Source organism: Anomaloglossus baeobatrachus, chromosome 8, assembly GCF_048569485.1.
Source record: "Anomaloglossus baeobatrachus isolate aAnoBae1 chromosome 8, aAnoBae1.hap1, whole genome shotgun sequence".
NCBI lineage: Eukaryota > Metazoa > Chordata > Amphibia > Anura > Aromobatidae > Anomaloglossus > Anomaloglossus baeobatrachus.
Window position 1 is genome coordinate 184280972 of NC_134360.1, and position 20556 is coordinate 184301527.

The 20556-nt window shown below is 41.2% G+C and overlaps 1 protein-coding gene across 1 annotated transcript in view; it reads left to right on the forward strand.

Annotated features, from left to right (window-relative positions):
• Positions 1 to 20556, forward strand: part of LOC142250155 (calcium-activated chloride channel regulator 1-like) — a 166109-nt gene that overhangs the window by 70641 nt on the left and 74912 nt on the right. The window contains exons 2-4 of the mRNA XM_075322289.1: positions 14853 to 14993; positions 16219 to 16369; positions 17901 to 18009. Coding sequence (XP_075178404.1) covers positions 14853 to 14993; positions 16219 to 16369; positions 17901 to 18009 — 401 coding nt within the window. The remainder of the gene's footprint in view (positions 1 to 14852; positions 14994 to 16218; positions 16370 to 17900; positions 18010 to 20556) is intronic.

A 20556-nucleotide genomic window follows, 5' to 3' on the forward strand; every position in this document is an offset into this window, starting at 1 on the left:
GCCTCCGCTCTTATCACTTGCGAGACCAGGACTCTTCAGGGGATCTCTGGGTAGCCACACCTCTTCGTGGGCGGTAACTTCTCCCAGCGCGGGCTGCTGTTGTTTTTCAGCGCGCTTTTCATGGTGGCAATATGGCGGCGCTTCCAATTTTCCAAGCGGACCGCCCAGGCACATGGTCACCTGTCTGAACAGGTCTAGTCCTTATCCTGTTCGTGACGCCAGATCTGTGGGGCCCCGAGGCTCGGTGTCGGTGCAGCTGTGCATTACCTTCAGGGACTCCACGCGGCTGGATCTTGTCACAGGTAGGAAATCCTCTATTTTGATTGTCGTGACGCCACTCTCAGAATTGCGGTCAGTGGAGACCGCCACTGCAGGTTAGGGGTGCCTGGGGCTGATAGTGGGTGCAGTCAGTTGTAATAGCCTCCTGAGAGTGAGGCATGCCCCAGGGTCCCGTGTAGGTGTGTGGAACTACAAGTCGCAGAATGACTCACACGCACAAGCAGGATGTCTTTCAGGGGTTTTACTCACTGATGGTGCCAGGGTGAGTAACCCGGGCGTAGCTGGGATGAACCAGGCTGGAACCAGGTGTCCTTCAGGCTGACTTGTGAGGGTGACTACCAACTCGCCTTCCTTAGCCCGTTGTGTTTTGGGGTAACCCCTGCTTGAAGCCCTGCTGGGGTCGCTCAGGGAAGTTGCTGGTGCCTCTCTCCCCTTCTTTTTGGCCCGTTTGCTTGTAGCCTGGACCAGGTCACTCCGGCTGCTTGCCTCCTGTGAGCTATGGGCCCTCACTTTGCTACGTGGCTGCGGACTCTGTGGTGTTGTCTTGGGGGTGTAAAGTGCCCCCTCATGCAGGTTTGGCAAAGGACAAGTGGATCTATCCCTGCACTGGGACCTGCTACCCGTTTGGGCCTGGTATCTCCCTGACAGTCTCCTTACTCTCCACTCCGTTGCTCTCTCTTTAGTCGTGGGTGGATTTCGGGCAGCACTACCAGGTGACCGATCTCCCCCGTCGGTAGTCACTGCGCGTACGTTGTCAGAATTGTGTAGAGCTACAGGGTCTGCTTCTGCTCTCCCTGAACTTCACCACTCAACTGTCTTCGGCTCACTCTTCCCTCCTCTCCTGTTCTTGCCTACGTCACCTAGCAACCAGGCTCTCTACCACACCCCTCGAGTGGAGATGGAGGCTTCGCCCCCTCCTGGGATCCCCAGGGGTCCTCCCAAAGGTACATGTGTGAGACCTGATCACTATGCGCCTGTGTAGTCACACCTCAGTCAGCCTTCTGGATTACCTGTTTTGTACTGTCCCCAGCATGGGTGCAGTACTCAGTGGTGCCTGACCAGGTCAGGGGCGCCACATACACAAGTTGGGAGGGGGAGGGATTGTGAAGATGTAATTTACCCTCTAACTGTATATGCTATGATACTATGTCATGATATGTATATTTCCCTGTCATTTATTTTGTATAATATGTCATGATATGTATATTTCCCTGGTTGTATTAGTTGTAATTCATGTATTTTCTTGGGGGAGCTACTGGTCTCAATGTGTCTCTCTCATACAATTGTAGTCTTGGCATCTAATGTGATTATGTAAATATATTCTAAAGTGCCTGCAGGCAAATGGCAGCGCTTAACCCTGAAAAAAAAAAAAAAAACCTGCTATATTCTTGCAGCTTGGTTCTATTGGCAAAGACACCCCTTTACTTAGCCAGGTTTTAATAAATTATATAAGGGATTTTATACAAAAAATCCACAAAGAACCAGCGCTAGATGGGTTTTTTTATATATAATTTTATTAAAGAAAATATTGCTATCCTTGTTCCAAGGCAGGGTATTTACTAGTACACAATACACTAAAAAATTTTCTTAGAACCACATATACCAGAAAAAACACAATATAAATAAGTCAGAATTGAAAATACAAATAAAAATAAAGATAGAAATAAAAATATTAATAATAATAAAAAAAAAAAATATGAAAGATAAATCAAAAACCACACGAAGGGTTTTGGTATAAACCCGTTTCCTCAGAGGTGATCCGATATTCACAATAATTAATTTCTAACTCAGCTATCGTAATGCCCCGGCCGGTGGCATATACTTGATTTAGTAAAATATTGTGACTGATAGCATATAGGTGTACCACACCACCTCTGACTAATTTGCAAGCCTATTTTGCACACATCAAGCTTTGCACAAAATGTTGTAGAAATCAGAAACCCTCAATCCCCAATGTGATGTCAGTGGGATTTGCCAGCAGATTTTGATCTGTAGTAATATAGACCTGATTCCTCCGTTAGATAAACTGAAGTTGTTGTCAATGCAGGATTAACTTGTTAAATTTTCCAAGCACCTACTTGGAAGCATGTGGTCGTGAACAATACAGGTTGTGGAGGAGATGTCAGGTTACCACAAACCCCTTAGTTAGAGTCTCTAGACCACTTTACGGTGCCACAACTAAGCGGTCCCGTATTGTCCCAGTTCCCCAGCAGCTAGGTACAGTCGCTGGAAGCACCGATTATTTGCTGCAAATATAATGTGTGATCAGCAGTTTTACTCAACCTCTCCAGCGGGCAGTCCGATCTGTGTCCAGTGTGAGCTGAATGTGTCCACACACCGAGGGAGTTTACTTGGCAAGCTGTCACTACACAGGTAAAGCAGACAGTGCAAGATTCCAATCCAGTCCACTTCCAATGTGAACAATGAGTAGCCGTAGAGGGCACCACTGGAGGATGGTTGCAAGCAAGAATAACAGCGGTAACTTCTCAACCTTTTCAGCAGACAGTCCGGACCGTGTCCTTTAGAGACTGACTAGTGCTGCACAAGGGAGAGGTTGTTTGACAGAGTATCACCACACAGGTGGAGTAGGCAAAGCAGAGTCTTAATCCGACGCGCGTTTCGGGGGCGTGCACCGGCCCCCTTCCTCAAGGATGACTGGGCTATTGCCTAGGGCGCTATTTATGCGCATATTAAATTACTTAAAAAAAAAAAATTTATTTTTTTTTTTTTTTTTTTTTTTTTTTATTATTTTTTTTTTTTTTCCTTTTTCTTTTTCTTTCCTTTCCCTCTTCTCTTCTCTTTTCTTTTCTCTTTCCTTTGTATCAATACCAGTATCTTTAATTCTTCTGCCTATTTTTATATATAAAACTATAAATTAATTAAAAGCAAACAGTTCAATGTCATTATTGAGTCCATATGGTTTTAAAGTATTCAATTCAAAAATCCATTGGCTCTCTGCTCGTGACATTTTTTTAATAAAATCGCCACCCCTCCAGTCCTTTGTTATTTTTTGCACACCCCATACTTCGGATCCCTTAAAAGACCCTCCATGTTTTAACGCATAATGTCTGGATAGGGGGTGTTTAGTACATTTATTTTTAACATTTCAAATGTGTTCACCCACCCTTTTCCATAGGGGTCTAATAGTTCTCCCAATGTATTTTTTCTGACAAGGACATTGAATGCAATATACAACTCCCTTTGATTGACATGTGATGAATTCTTTAATCATAATTTCTGACTGTCCCTGTACAAAGGATTTTCGTGTGATATTCTTTGTGTTTTTACACACTATACACCTTTTGCATGGAAAATAGCCTTTCAAGTCTAACATTCCTATTTTTTTGGGTACTGTAAAATTACGTATAGTGGGTGCCACTAAATTGCCAATGTTGTTGGCCTTTCTATATATAAATTTTGGATTAGTGGGCAGAAATTCCCCTATTATTTTGTCCTCTTTCAAGAGGTTCCAATACTTTTTAACAATGTTTTTAAAGATTCTTACTTGTGCAGTGTATTGGAGAATTATGGGGATATTAAAATCATTGGATTTAGGGGAGATGGGTGCGACTTGTTTACTTTGAAGTAAATTTTTTCTTTCTATCAATTTCGTCTGTGCATACGCATGCTTCAGAAACTCCCCCCTATATCCTTTCTGGACAAATTTCTTTGTTAGTGCACCCGCTTCCATCTCAAAATCTTCTTGTTTACTGCAGTTTCTGTATGCTCTGATATATTGGCTTTTTGGAACATTTAAGAGCCAACTTGGAAGATGGCAACTCCTCAATGATATATAACTATTTGTATCAGTAGGTTTATGGTAGGTTTTAGTTAAAATCTGACCATTTTCAATAAAAATATTTAGATCAAGAAAATTAATCATTGTGGCACTCACTGTATGGGTGAACTTAAGGTGATACTCATTTACGTTTAGACCTGCCAAGAACTCATGAAGTGACTGACTGTCACCTGACCAAATGAAAAGGACATCATCAATGAAGCGACGCCAGAGGACCAGGTTCTCCCGAAGCACGCCCCCAGGGTATATGGTGTCTTCCTCCCACCTCCCCATATAGAGGTTGGCGTAGCTTGGGGCGAACCTGGTCCCCATGGCTGTCCCCCACTTTTGCAAAAAGTATTGGACCCCATATCGAAAATAATTATGATTTAATATAAACAAAATACATTCCTCCAAGTAGTCAATCTGCATTTGGGGAAATAATCCGGACTTGGTTAGAAAATGTTTTGAGGCTTCGCAGCCCTTTAGATGCTCAATAGAGGTATACAGTGAGGTGACGTCAATGGACCCCAAAATATAATTTTGCTCCCATTTTACTTCTTGTAAGAGCTGCAACACTTGGGTGCTATCTTTCAAAAAGGCAGGTAATAGTGGAACGCACTTTTGAAGATGAATATCTATATACCTTGATAGGTTGGCTGTCAGACAGCCAATACCCGATATAATAGGGCGTCCTGGGGGGTTTTGCATTGTCTTGTGAATTTTAGGTACATGGTAGAAGACAGCTAGTCTGGGGGTCTGGTTCCTAATGTAAGATGCTTCATTTTTGTTTAAAATTCCCCTGTCAAGACCTCTCTTGACTAGGGAATTAAGTTCCTCTATATAGGTATTTGTAGGGTCAGAGGTCAACATAGCATACGTTGACCTATCCCCTAATAGGCGAGCTGATTCTTTCTCATAGTCACCCATGTCCATCACGACTATGCCCCCTCCCTTGTCTGCCGGGCGTATTATTATATTCCCATTTTTTTGCAAGTTTTTTATTGCTGTTATTTCCCCCATTGTTAAGTTGTTCTTCCGATTTCCACATTGCGTCGGGTTTTTCAACCGTCTAATGTCGTTCACTACACATTTTTGAAAAGTGAAAAAAGAGTCCGAATATTCATTTATTGGGTGAAAGTTAGACTGACATTTAAGGTCAGTAGTTTGATTAGTTACATTAGTCGAATCTATTGGGTTCGTCATATTTTTGACCACAGGGTTTTTCAAAAAATGTTTTTTTAGGGCCAGTTTTCTCATGAATTGTTTCACCCCAATGAAAGCTTGGAACCTGTTGAGGCCCACAGAGGGTGCAAATTTTAGCCCTTTTTGTAATAAAGAGGTTTCATTAATGGTTAATTGATGATGACTGAGATTAAAGATTTTTTGGGATTGTTGATTCTCTTCTAGTTGACTATTTATTTTCTTTTTGGTGCGTTTCCCTCCCCTACACCCTCTTTTGTATTCCTTTTTCCTACCCTGAAAAAATCCAGGGTGGTAGTGTTCCGTGTTGATTTGGGGCGTCCAGGATTAATACTAACATATCTCCTATTAAATCTCTGGGGTCGAGATTGTGTAGGTTTAATTCTTGAGTTGACAGGCGTATTATTATTGTTAGTTTCTGGCAAAATAGACCTACCTCTTAAAGACGTGGAGGGTTCATTCATACTACTCCCAGGGTCTATAGGTACTTCCAAAATGGGAGTGTCGTTTGAACTTCTACCACCTATTGCTTGTTCATGCAAACCCGTGTTTGTTTGGGGGGTGTTTGCCAAATTCGGTGTACTAGCAGAATCTAATAACAAATTTTGGGTTAGTTGTTCCATGGAAGTTTCATATACGGAAAAAACTTCTTCCTCTTCCATGGATCCTGCATCAGGGGTGCATTCAATTTGATCTATGACTTCAAATTGGTTAAGTTCTAATGGATCCCTTCCATCATATCTACTTGATTTATCCAAATGAGTCTGGGGCATGGTGGAACTTCTCCTACCCGACAGAGCGGATAAGCCCAAGTCTCTCCCATATTTTCTTTCTTTTTTCTCAATAATTTCTTTTTCTTTGTTTTGTATCCGTTTTAATATATTTTTAGACAGATTAGATATTTCGTAATTATTTTTATGGGGTTTTATTTCATCAAATAGTTGAAGAATTCGACTTTTATTTAGTATAAGTTGTTTTTTTCTTTTATCAATAATGAATTGGACTGCCTGTCTAGAAAAATCTTTAAAAAGTTCATCCCATTCTAAAAGGGTTTGGCGATCTCCTATATCTCCTGATAGGGCTTTACTAACCAGTAATCCTTTAGGTATAATATCGGCTTCCAGATACCTTTCAAGAGTAGCTACTTCCCATAAATCTCTCATCTCTTTTAAAAGTAATTGTTCTAATTCCCTAAGTTTCTTTTTAATTATAGAAATATCCGGACCATTAACAGTGTTTAATTGTGGCTTTTCCGCATAACCAAAAAACCTTTGCACTTTAAAAATCCTGTCTTTGCGGTTTTCCCACAAATCCCCCATTTTGACCTACGCGGGAGTATATACAACAAAGCCTGGACAAGGATAGCACGTGTTGTGGGTTAGCAGCTAGCCACAAGGGGTTAATGAAATATATTCTAAAGTGCCTGCAGGCAAATGGCAGCGCTTAACCCTGAAAAAAAAAACAAAAAAAAAACTTGCTATATTCTTGCAGCTTGGTTCTATTGGCAAAGACACCCCTTTACTTAGCCAGGTTTTAATAAATTATATAAGGGATTTTATACAAAAAATCCACAAAGAACCAGCGCTAGATGGGTTTTTTTATATATAATTTTATTAAAGAAAATATTGCTATCCTTGTTCCAAGGCAGGGTATTTACTAGTACACAATACACTAAAAAATTTTCTTAGAACCACATATACCAGAAAAAACACAATATAAATAAGTCAGAATTGAAAATACAAATAAAAATAAAGATAGAAATAAAAATATTAATAATAATAAAAAAAAAAAAATATGAAAGATAAATCAAAAACCACACGAAGGGTTTTGGTATAAACCCGTTTCCTCAGAGGTGATCCGATATTCACAATAATTAATTTCTAACTCAGCTATCGTAATGCCCCGGCCGGTGGCATATACTTGATTTAGTAAAATATTGTGACTGATAGCATATAGGTGTACCACACCACCTCTGACTAATTTGCAAGCCTATTTTGCACACATCAAGCTTTGCACAAAATGTTGTAGAAATCAGAAACCCTCAATCCCCAATGTGATGTCAGTGGGATTTGCCAGCAGATTTTGATCTGTAGTAATATAGACCTGATTCCTCCGTTAGATAAACTGAAGTTGTTGTCAATGCAGGATTAACTTGTTAAATTTTCCAAGCACCTACTTGGAAGCATGTGGTCGTGAACAATACAGGTTGTGGAGGAGATGTCAGGTTACCACAAACCCCTTAGTTAGAGTCTCTAGACCACTTTACGGTGCCACAACTAAGCGGTCCCGTATTGTCCCAGTTCCCCAGCAGCTAGGTACAGTCGCTGGAAGCACCGATTATTTGCTGCAAATATAATGTGTGATCAGCAGTTTTACTCAACCTCTCCAGCGGGCAGTCCGATCTGTGTCCAGTGTGAGCTGAATGTGTCCACACACCGAGGGAGTTTACTTGGCAAGCTGTCACTACACAGGTAAAGCAGACAGTGCAAGATTCCAATCCAGTCCACTTCCAATGTGAACAATGAGTAGCCGTAGAGGGCACCACTGGAGGATGGTTGCAAGCAAGAATAACAGCGGTAACTTCTCAACCTTTTCAGCAGACAGTCCGGACCGTGTCCTTTAGAGACTGACTAGTGCTGCACAAGGGAGAGGTTGTTTGACAGAGTATCACCACACAGGTGGAGTAGGCAAAGCAGAGTCTTAATCCGACGCGCGTTTCGGGGGCGTGCACCGGCCCCCTTCCTCAAGGATGACTGGGCTATTGCCTAGGGCGCTATTTATGCGCATATTAAATTACTTAAAAAAAAAAAAAATTTTTTTTTTTTTTTTTTTTTTTTTATTTTTTTTTTTTTTTTCTTTTTCTTTTTCTTTCCTTTCCCTCTTCTCTTCTCTTTTCTTTTCTCTTTCCTTTGTATCAATACCAGTATCTTTAATTCTTCTGCCTATTTTTATATATAAAACTATAAATTAATTAAAAGCAAACAGTTCAATGTCATTATTGAGTCCATATGGTTTTAAAGTATTCAATTCAAAAATCCATTGGCTCTCTGCTCGTGACATTTTTTTAATAAAATCGCCACCCCTCCAGTCCTTTGTTATTTTTTGCACACCCCATACTTCGGATCCCTTAAAAGACCCTCCATGTTTTAACGCATAATGTCTGGATAGGGGGTGTTTAGTACATTTATTTTTAACATTTCGAATGTGTTCACCCACCCTTTTCCATAGGGGTCTAATAGTTCTCCCAATGTATTTTTTCTGACAAGGACATTGAATGCAATATACAACTCCCTTTGATTGACATGTGATGAATTCTTTAATCATAATTTCTGACTGTCCCTGTACAAAGGATTTTCGTGTGATATTCTTTGTGTTTTTACACACTATACACCTTTTGCATGGAAAATAGCCTTTCAAGTCTAACATTCCTATTTTTTTGGGTACTGTAAAATTACGTATAGTGGGTGCCACTAAATTGCCAATGTTGTTGGCCTTTCTATATATAAATTTTGGATTAGTGGGCAGAAATTCCCCTATTATTTTGTCCTCTTTCAAGAGGTTCCAATACTTTTTAACAATGTTTTTAAAGATTCTTACTTGTGCAGTGTATTGGAGAATTATGGGGATATTAAAATCATTGGATTTAGGGGAGATGGGTGCGACTTGTTTACTTTGAAGTAAATTTTTTCTTTCTATCAATTTCGTCTGTGCATACGCATCCTTCAGAAACTCCCCCCTATATCCTTTCTGGACAAATTTCTTTGTTAGTGCACCCGCTTCCATCTCAAAATCTTCTTGTTTACTGCAGTTTCTGTATGCTCTGATATATTGGCTTTTTGGAACATTTAAGAGCCAACTTGGAAGATGGCAACTCCTCAATGATATATAACTATTTGTATCAGTAGGTTTATGGTAGGTTTTAGTTAAAATCTGACCATTTTCAATAAAAATATTTAGATCAAGAAAATTAATCATTGTGGCACTCACTGTATGGGTGAACTTAAGGTGATACTCATTTACGTTTAGACCTGCCAAGAACTCATGAAGTGACTGACTGTCACCTGACCAAATGAAAAGGACATCATCAATGAAGCGACGCCAGAGGACCAGGTTCTCCCGAAGCACGCCCCCAGGGTATATGGTGTCTTCCTCCCACCTCCCCATATAGAGGTTGGCGTAGCTTGGGGCGAACCTGGTCCCCATGGCTGTCTTCTACCATGTACCTAAAATTCACAAGACAATGCAAAACCCCCCAGGACGCCCTATTATATCGGGTATTGGCTGTCTGACAGCCAACCTATCAAGGTATATAGATATTCATCTTCAAAAGTGCGTTCCACTATTACCTGCCTTTTTGAAAGATAGCACCCAAGTGTTGCAGCTCTTACAAGAAGTAAAATGGGAGCAAAATTATATTTTGGGGTCCATTGACGTCACCTCACTGTATACCTCTATTGAGCATCTAAAGGGCTGCGAAGCCTCAAAACATTTTCTAACCAAGTCCGGATTATTTCCCCAAATGCAGATTGACTACTTGGAGGAATGTATTTTGTTTATATTAAATCATAATTATTTTCGATATGGGGTCCAATACTTTTTGCAAAAGTGGGGGACAGCCATGGGGACCAGGTTCGCCCCAAGCTACGCCAACCTCTATATGGGGAGGTGGGAGGAAGACACCATATACCCTGGGGGCGTGCTTCGGGAGAACCTGGTCCTCTGGCGTCGCTTCATTGATGATGTCCTTTTCATTTGGTCAGGTGACAGTCAGTCACTTCATGAGTTCTTGGCAGGTCTAAACGTAAATGAGTATCACCTTAAGTTCACCCATACAGTGAGTGCCACAATGATTAATTTTCTTGATCTAAATATTTTTATTGAAAATGGTCAGATTTTAACTAAAACCTACCATAAACCTACTGATACAAATAGTTATATATCATTGAGGAGTTGCCATCTTCCAAGTTGGCTCTTAAATGTTCCAAAAAGCCAATATATCAGAGCATACAGAAACTGCAGTAAACAAGAAGATTTTGAGATGGAAGCGGGTGCACTAACAAAGAAATTTGTCCAGAAAGGATATAGGGGGGAGTTTCTGAAGGATGCGTATGCACAGACGAAATTGATAGAAAGAAAAAATTTACTTCAAAGTAAACAAGTCGCACCCATCTCCCCTAAATCCAATGATTTTAATATCCCCATAATTCTCCAATACACTGCACAAGTAAGAATCTTTAAAAACATTGTTAAAAAGTATTGGAACCTCTTGAAAGAGGACAAAATAATAGGGGAATTTCTGCCCACTAATCCAAAATTTATATATAGAAAGGCCAACAACATTGGCAATTTAGTGGCACCCACTATACGTAATTTTACAGTACCCAAAAAAATAGGAATGTTAGACTTGAAAGGCTATTTTCCATGCAAAAGGTGTATAGTGTGTAAAAACACAAAGAATATCACACGAAAATCCTTTGTACAGGGACAGTCAGAAATTATGATTAAAGAATTCATCACATGTCAATCAAAGGGAGTTGTATATTGCATTCAATGTCCTTGTCAGAAAAAATACATTGGGAGAACTATTAGACCCCTATGGAAAAGGGTGGGTGAACACATTCGAAATGTTAAAAATAAATGTACTAAACACCCCCTATCCAGACATTATGCGTTAAAACATGGAGGGTCTTTTAAGGGATCCGAAGTATGGGGTGTGCAAAAAATAACAAAGGACTGGAGGGGTGGCGATTTTATTAAAAAAATGTCACGAGCAGAGAGCCAATGGATTTTTGAATTGAATACTTTAAAACCATATGGACTCAATAATGACATTGAACTGTTTGCTTTTAATTAATTTATAGTTTTATATATAAAAATAGGCAGAAGAATTAAAGATACTGGTATTGATACAAAGGAAAGAGAAAAGAAAAGAGAAGAGAAGAGGGAAAGGAAAGAAAAAGAAAAAGAAAAAAAAAAAAAAAAAAAATTTTTTTTTTTTTTTTTTAAGTAATTTAATATGCGCATAAATAGCGCCCTAGGCAATAGCCCAGTCATCCTTGAGGAAGGGGGCCGGTGCACGCCCCCGAAACGCGCGTCGGATTAAGACTCTGCTTTGCCTACTCCACCTGTGTGGTGATACTCTGTCAAACAACCTCTCCCTTGTGCAGCACTAGTCAGTCTCTAAAGGACACGGTCCGGACTGTCTGCTGAAAAGGTTGAGAAGTTACCGCTGTTATTCTTGCTTGCAACCATCCTCCAGTGGTGCCCTCTACGGCTACTCATTGTTCACATTGGAAGTGGACTGGATTGGAATCTTGCACTGTCTGCTTTACCTGTGTAGTGACAGCTTGCCAAGTAAACTCCCTCGGTGTGTGGACACATTCAGCTCACACTGGACACAGATCGGACTGCCCGCTGGAGAGGTTGAGTAAAACTGCTGATCACACATTATATTTGCAGCAAATAATCGGTGCTTCCAGCGACTGTACCTAGCTGCTGGGGAACTGGGACAATACGGGACCGCTTAGTTGTGGCACCGTAAAGTGGTCTAGAGACTCTAACTAAGGGGTTTGTGGTAACCTGACATCTCCTCCACAACCTGTATTGTTCACGACCACATGCTTCCAAGTAGGTGCTTGGAAAATTTAACAAGTTAATCCTGCATTGACAACAACTTCAGTTTATCTAACGGAGGAATCAGGTCTATATTACTACAGATCAAAATCTGCTGGCAAATCCCACTGACATCACATTGGGGATTGAGGGTTTCTGATTTCTACAACATTTTGTGCAAAGCTTGATGTGTGCAAAATAGGCTTGCAAATTAGTCAGAGGTGGTGTGGTACACCTATATGCTATCAGTCACAATATTTTACTAAATCAAGTATATGCCACCGGCCGGGGCATTACGATAGCTGAGTTAGAAATTAATTATTGTGAATATCGGATCACCTCTGAGGAAACGGGTTTATACCAAAACCCTTCGTGTGGTTTTTGATTTATCTTTCATATTTTTTTTTTTTATTATTATTAATATTTTTATTTCTATCTTTATTTTTATTTGTATTTTCAATTCTGACTTATTTATATTGTGTTTTTTCTGGTATATGTGGTTCTAAGAAAATTTTTTAGTGTATTGTGTACTAGTAAATACCCTGCCTTGGAACAAGGATAGCAATATTTTCTTTAATAAAATTATATATAAAAAAACCCATCTAGCGCTGGTTCTTTGTGGATTTTTTGTATAAAATCCCTTATATAATTGATTATGTAAATAGCCTGTCCTCTTCTATCCAGAGTTGTGTATCTAGTCTGTAATTGCATTGGCCAGTGAAGGAATAGTCATTGTTCTGCACAGCAGGGGATCCCTTCATCTACTGTGGCTGGCAGACATATAGGAGCCCTGTGATGGACCAAACCATTGATGATAGGATGTGTGACCCCCACCCCCTGAACATGGTGGGCTGGTCAAGGAGCACAGACAATGCATTTCCCTTTTTGTAACTTCAGAGTGAGCTGAAACTTGAAAAGAGAAGGAGCCCCAGCCTGGGTGGCTGTGGACACGGACGGAGCTAGGCCTGTGTGGCGGCCCGTGTGATTGTGTGGAACTCTTTGGACTACTGTAAGGACGATTGCTTTGTTATCCGGTCCGAGGATTGTCGGGAAGGGCCTCCGAATCTGTTTTACGTGGACTAATCGTGTGCTGTTCCTGTATTCCTGTTAGTAAACCTGTTGGATCATCCTCGGCCTGTTGTCTCTCTTTGCTCTGATGTACACCCCGTCACAGGCGTAGGTCCTGCAATGTTGGTGGAGGGGTCGCATACACCTGCTGTTTGATGTCACCTCACAGAAAGAAGTCCAATGGGGTCAGGTCAGGTGAGCGTGAAGGCCACTCCACATAGCCACCATACCCAATGACTTGTAGGAAGGTCTCCATGAGGTATTGCTTCACGTCCGCAGCCTTGTGAGTTTTACGCGTTCTAATCATAGCATTTCTGTATGCAAGGTGTCAATTCGTATTGAATTGATGATGCCCTACAACTTTGTATTTCACTTTTTTTCTCTATCTCGTTCTGTTTTCGAAATAAAAATGCTAACTCTGTTGTTTTCCACCAGGTGGCGCTATAGGTGCTTTCATTGCATAGCGCATGGCTACTTTACTATACCTAGACACCACTTCTGTGCCTATAGCTGCCGCCGTTCTCAAGTTAATGACGATGGACAGGATATCGGTGGACACACTGTATACAGTATAAGGACTACATTCATATGGAGATGACACAGGCTAATAGAGTAGCAATGTGGAGTGAATGGAATTAGGTTGGCAAATGAGTAATAATACCAAATAGTAATATATATCAGGAAAACTGTCATATAAACCTGATATAGGAGAAGACAACCTATAGAAATCATCAAATGTCTATTACAAATGTATCACAATGCTACATGTTAGAAAAGCCTTACCAATAACACCCTGACGCGTTTCGCGTGGCTTTCTCCAAGGGCGTACACCTTTAGTGATACACTAAAAATGTGGTTAAAAATTATGCTATATTTGATAATTGTGGGACAGACCTGCAAAAAATTAGTCAGCAAGCTGCTGTGAAAATTCAAAAAGAACCTGCCAGTCGATGCATGCTGCCAAAACCACAGGCAGCATGAATCAGAGCACGATTGCAGTCTGGTATGATTCTCTCTTAACCTTTCCAGTGTTTCAAAGAAAACATATTTTAAAGATTTGGCAAGGGATCAAAGCAATAGAAGTGACTAGTCCAGCATCACCCACGGGCACTTCTCAAGTTGATAGGCAGATCTCTTCTAGTATACGCACAAGGAAGAGACCTGTCAATAAAGGAGAATAGTATAAGGAGCAGTGTGGATCTCTGAAACACCGGAGCGTTTCAGAGAAAAATATACCTGTCTACAATCGCTCAGCCAGGCTTTGATTCAAACTGTTCATTATTTAGGCAGCATGACTGACACTTTCCTTTTAGAAGCAGCAGTATACAAGTTGATATCTATTGTCTATGGCAATGTTACTTGACTAATGGGGAATGGTGTGTTTTGCAGCCTTAATATGTAGTAGTTTTGTTGCCCTATGAAATCAGGGCTGAGCTAAGCTGTCAGTTTGGTGAGTTCCCGCTCTGTCATCTAACCTATTTCAGGGGCGTGCTCAGCTGTTGCTATGATGATGTACTTCTCAGCCATCTGATGTTAGACTGGGAGATGCAGGGATTCTTCACGAGTTCCCTATTCTAAGTGATTGCCCAGCTACTTAGCTGAGCAGTTAGTTGCAGATCACTGTAACTGCATGTTGGCCTCGATTATCTGTGCTCTGTGTTGTGGTCTATTGCTACCTAACCTTGGATCTCCTCTGACCATCCATTTGCCTTGACCCTTTGCTTTGATCCGCTATCCTCCTAATATTCTAACCCCAGACTGTGACCTGACTATACCTATGTCTTTCAATTTAGTTTATGGCATGTTCTCTTGGTATCTGACCCCAAAACGTTTGACTAGCCTGCCTCATGACTGGTCAGTGAGTAGTGACTTGGATTATAATATCTTAACCTATGTTTTTTTTCTGCGCTAGGAAATGGTAAAAGAAGCAACAAGTTATTTATTTCAGGCTACCAAGAAAAGACTGTACATCAAAAGTGTTAAAATCCTTATCCCATCTTCATGGACACCAAGTAATATTTATATAAAACCAGGGACAGAAACCTACAACACGGTGAGCAGTTAAGGAATTCCTACAGCTTAGAAAGTATTCTCATCTTCAGCAAGTTCTTCACCACATCCTAAATAAATTCCACCATACTGTATAAACCAATTTTTTGCTCAAGATTAGAGATGAGTGAACCTGAGGTTTGATTTTCGAACCAAACACCAAATAAAAAAATCAAGGTTCGGGGTTCGGATGTTTTACATGCCAACTTCACTCATGCGAGCAATGCTGTGGTCAGGTACGCTTGGTGCTCAGTCCTGTGCGAGCTGCTTGCAGTGTTTGAACGGCTCGTTCTTTGTCTAACATCAGCGGATCACATGTAGTGTGCAACCCAAAAATTGTTTGAAAAAATCCGCCTACCTTTCCCCACAAGTACTCTGCGGAGACTCAAATTGCCAATTAGTTTCTTGCTCCAGGGTTTGGGTCAAGCCAGTGGAGGCTCGGTTCATTTGTTGCCGGTGAAACGAACCTCCATAGAACCGCTCATCCCTACTCAAGATTGCATTGGAGTAAGCTTCCTACACAGTGATTGTGGGGGTTTCATTCACATCTGGCCCAGGAGCCAAATGGTGCCCAAAACTACAGTAGATCCCTTTGGTCAATATGAGAACACCAATACTATTAAAGAGCCTTGATAGTTGAAGGATCTTTTGAAGGTCTTTGCATTGGAGGCCATGATCTTGAAGTTACACCACTACTCCTTAGGGCTGTCTCTATTTTCCATATACACAAAAATGTTTTCAAAAAGTGGAGATGGCCCAAATTTTGATTAGTAAGATAATGCCACAGATTACAACAGATTGTAGACAGTAAGTGCGACCTGCAGTACTATTTTTTCTGTCAAAACAACAAAAAACATAATGGAACCTGATAGACCCAAACTAAAGTCATTTAAAGGAAACCACAATAGAGATGTCAATAGAAGTCACCAGAATTAAGAATCCCTAAACAGTTATTTATTGCAATGAAAAAAAGGAAGACAATGCTCCCAACAGCCAAAAATTCATGGTTAACTTTAGTTTTATTTTTTCTTATTAAAAACATGGAAACAGGCAAATAAATAAACAATATATTGTATTGAAATATTGGTAATAAATAAAGACGACATCTACCAATGCACTTAACAAAATGTTTCTTATCTGCAGGACAATGTCTTTAAAGATAAACTTTAGCTTTTCTATTACATTCTTTGTACAAAACATTGAGAAACGTACCTTACTATATTTTTCAGGCAGATATAATTATTACAAATCCATATCTCAAATATGGATATGATCCATACACTTTACAGTATGGACGTTGTGGAGAACCAGGACGATACATCCACCTGACACCAAACTTCCTACTGGATAACAGCCTACTCTCAGTGTATGGACCAAGAGGTACATTTCTTCCAATTTATCTAATAGTTTGAAATTGTAACACTATTAATTTGTGAAGATAACTTTAGCTCTTTTTCTAGTAGTATTTTTAATAAGATTTTATTACTATGATATATAATGTTAACCCTAAATATATAACAGACCTTGACCTTTAGAAAACTTTTGTTATACAATATAAGGGGCTTGAAGAATCTACTCTCAAATTCCCTTTAAATATATCTCTATCTAAACTACACTAAGTTATCGTAATGAGGAAGCGAAGAATTTGGAAAGTTAATTTCCCCACATATGCTTCCCAATGCATTACTTAAAGGGAACCTGTCAGGGCCAATATACACCCAGAACACGAGCAGTTCAGGGTGCATATTGCTAATCCCTGCCTAAGGGTGGCTTTACACGCTACAAGATCGCTAGCCAATGCTAGCGATGGCGAATGTGATAGCACCCGCCCCTATCGTTATGCCGATATGTGAAGATCGCTGCCGTAGCGAACATTATCGCTACGGCAGCGTCACATGTACTTACCTGCTCGGCGACGTCGCTGTGACCGGCGAACCGCTTCCTTTCTAAGGGGGCGGTTCGCTCGGCGTCACAGCGACGTCACTAAGCGGCCGCCCAATCAAAGCGGAGGGGCGGAGACGAACATCCCGCCCACCTTCTTCCTTCCTCATTGCTGGCGTGTGGCAGGTAAGGAGAGGTTCCTCGTTCCTGCGGCGTCACATGTAGTGATGTGTGCTGCCGCAGGGACGAGGATCAACTTCGCCCAAGCAACAGCGATCATTGGGAGAGGACCCCCATGTCAACGAGGAGCGATTTTGGACGTTTTGGCAATGATCCAAAATCGCTCCTAGGAGTCACACGCAACGAGATCGCTATAGCGGCCGGATGTGGGTCACAAAATCTGTGACCCCAACCAGATCGCTGTAGCGATCTCGTAGCGTATAAAGCTTAACTGTCCCAGCATCTAGTAGCATAGATAAAGGGATCTTTAGAAAAAATATTTCTAAAGATCTTTTGTCATATGCTAATAAGGGCAGGGACTAGTAGCAAGGGCATTATATCCTTCGACTAGTCCACCCTCTTAGCATGTTAGCACGCCCACAGGGGTGTGCTAACATGCTACTCAATGCAGCATCACCACTGGTGATGTGCGCACCTGTATCCGCTGTGAACGCCGATCTGAATGCCCGACACTTCCAGTCATGCGCAGTAGACCTCTATGAAGCTGGCATGGCCACATCCGGCTTCATACTGCGCAATGTATTTATTGTATAAAACTTATTCAATTTTCTAATTTGCTTTTTAACTTCTAAAAATTGTCAAGATCTATTTGTTTTTAGTTAACGGATATTTTCTTATTTTATTGTCTACTAAGAAAAGATGAAAGTCTGTAATTTGATAATTCTGTAAGCTATAGGGGATAAAACTGACGCAAACAATTTTCTACTCTAGTAATTTTACAAATACATGAAAGATTTAATAAATTAAGAAATTAATCATTTATGTCACATTCTTTAATTCTGGTTTCTAGGTAGAGTGTTGGTCCATGAATGGGCACACCTTCGATGGGGGGTATATGATGAATATAATGAGGAAACACCTTACTATATTGCTGGAAATAGTAAAGTAGAAGCAACAAGGTATGTATCCTATGATGCCTAAATGCAACTTTACGGGGAAATGAAATGTTGTCCATTCACTTCAATTAAAGAACACGGCAACACTCAGTAGAGCCGCTACTTTGTAGATGGAATGCAGTTAGCAGAGCAGAAGAGACTAGGGACAATTTAAACAAAGAATTGGCAAGGCTGTTAAGCGTTCAGCTCCACCAGTTGGATATTGCTGGTCTGCATCATTATTCTGATCACTGAAAACCACTTTGAAGAGTACATTTTACCAGGAGGAGTATGGTAAACCCGCCTTATAATGGAATAGTGGCTGCAGAGCTGAGTACAACTTACTATTTTTTTTTATTACCATGTATATTAAAGGGGTATTCTCTAGTTCTCTCTTCAGCAGCACACAACTCTGTGGTCTCCTTACTTCTTGGTTTCTGAGGACGCGGGCACTCCTTTATGAGTGACAGGTTTGGCGAGTAGCTTTGTCTCATTGCAAACACTTCTAGCAGCTCTCCTCTCAGTGTTGTCAGCTCAACAACCTTGCCCCTCCTACACTGACTGTAAATGTTAATAATCACAATGAGATAATCTTTGGGCACTTTACAATCACACACTGCTTTGAACTGAGATCAGTGAGGAGAGCAGTCTGTCATTACATGTCTCACACTGAAAAACTGCTCTAAGCTACTGTCAGGGTACAGTATATTCTTGCTTATGATTAGTTCATGTCATACACTAAAGGAAATCCACAACCTCAATAAAAAATCTCTGGTAATGCTAACTTGGACCCATTGTGATATTCTCAAACTATTAAATTGGGTTATTTAGTAAGACAGCATGAAAATGAGCAATTTGCAGTTGACTTGCTTTTCTATCTGCTGTATTTCTCCAGATATGAGAGCTTTTATTTTTTACAATATACAGCTTGCTTCCAAAGTGATTGGTCACCAGAGACTGGTCACGAGAGCACAGTAGCTGTGTTCCAGAAGGGGAGTTAACTCCGAAGATCTCAGCCACTTCTCTCAAACCCATTGGCTTTTATACAGCAATAATTGGCTCACCTTCATTTCACTTCCTCTCAGATCTCTCAGCTGCTGTTAAAAATCTTACAAAATCACCAGACATCAGCTGATCCCAGATTTGTTCTCCTAATGATGGCTCTCACTTTCCTGAGCTATGCACTCATTTTGTAACATGTCTTGTTATCACTATATGTAAATAAAGTAATAGCTGTGTAGACTCCAGAACAAAAATCTGATATCTGAATTTTACAGCAGAACTTGTACTAAGCTTTATAGTGCAACTAATACTACAGCTCTGTTACTCATCAGAACAATCACTCAAGGAGGAGGCGCAGCACCCACCTCCCCAGAGACCAGGCGCTAAGGAGACTACAGAGTTGTTAGCTGCTAAAGAGACAGTTTGAAAATACCCTTTAATATAAATTATAACCTAAAGTTTACAAGCTAATATCTCCTCAGCAGAGCAGAGAAATTATAAGGTAAAAATTATAGTCCCTTTTCATCAAGACCGGTGATTTTCTCCCTGGTCTTGATGATGGGGCATGTTAGAGTCAGACACTTCTGATTTACAAGCTAGGGTAACTGTAGAACCCCTGAGACACTTAGGCACTACAAGGAACTGCATCCTCTTGGGGATGCAGCACCTACCCTCTGGGACCTGGAGTACCAGTGCTGATGCCACCAAAGCACAACTAAAATCCTAGTTCTCCACTCCACAGCAGGCATAGAGGGTGAATCATGTAAGAGGATGGTCGCCATGGAAAGGAACGAGTCCCTGGGATTACCCAGCCTAGTGGGAGGGGTCAGCAGTCAGTAGAGAGTCTAGAGAAGGGGGGCACACAGGATAGGTGTGCGGAAATGCCTAAGCTGGGTCTGTGCAACGGTGACCCGGGGGCACAGGAGAGAGGTCGCCAGGTCGGGTACCGGAGATATCGCTGGGACCGGAGCACGCATGTGGCACAAGGCCCTAGATCAGGCGCCAGTTATACACAGCTTGCTAAATACCTGCCCAGTGAGGACACCTTCCCGAACTTCACCGAACCAAATAATCTGGGGGCATCAGCAGTAAACTAGGATTGGGGTTCAGACACTTACCTCCCCACAGGGTTCACACTGCCCGCCCGGAGAAGGAGACTGTACCCCAAAAGGGACAGTCGGGCCCCAAACGCACAATGCTACGGGGACCCAACCAACAGAGAGTGCCGGGGACAGAGCAACCTGGGTCACTACATTGGCACTGATACTCCAAGGGACCGAACCAGCAACCCCTGGGTTCAAGTGAGTATAGACTGTTAAAGACAACCTGGTGTGGTCTCTGTTATTATCCCTCATCATCTCCCAGGCACGGCCCTACTGCGGAGGGCCTAACACCATTGCTGCAATCACCACCAGCTCTGGGAGTACCCACATATAGCAGCGGCGGTTCTCTATCATTAACCGCAACCCGCAGGTGTGTCACATGACATTAACTCTATTCACCCTTGTAAATACCCCCTTTTACAAAAGAAGCCCCAGGACACGGGACAGGGCAACGGCCACCAGTGTG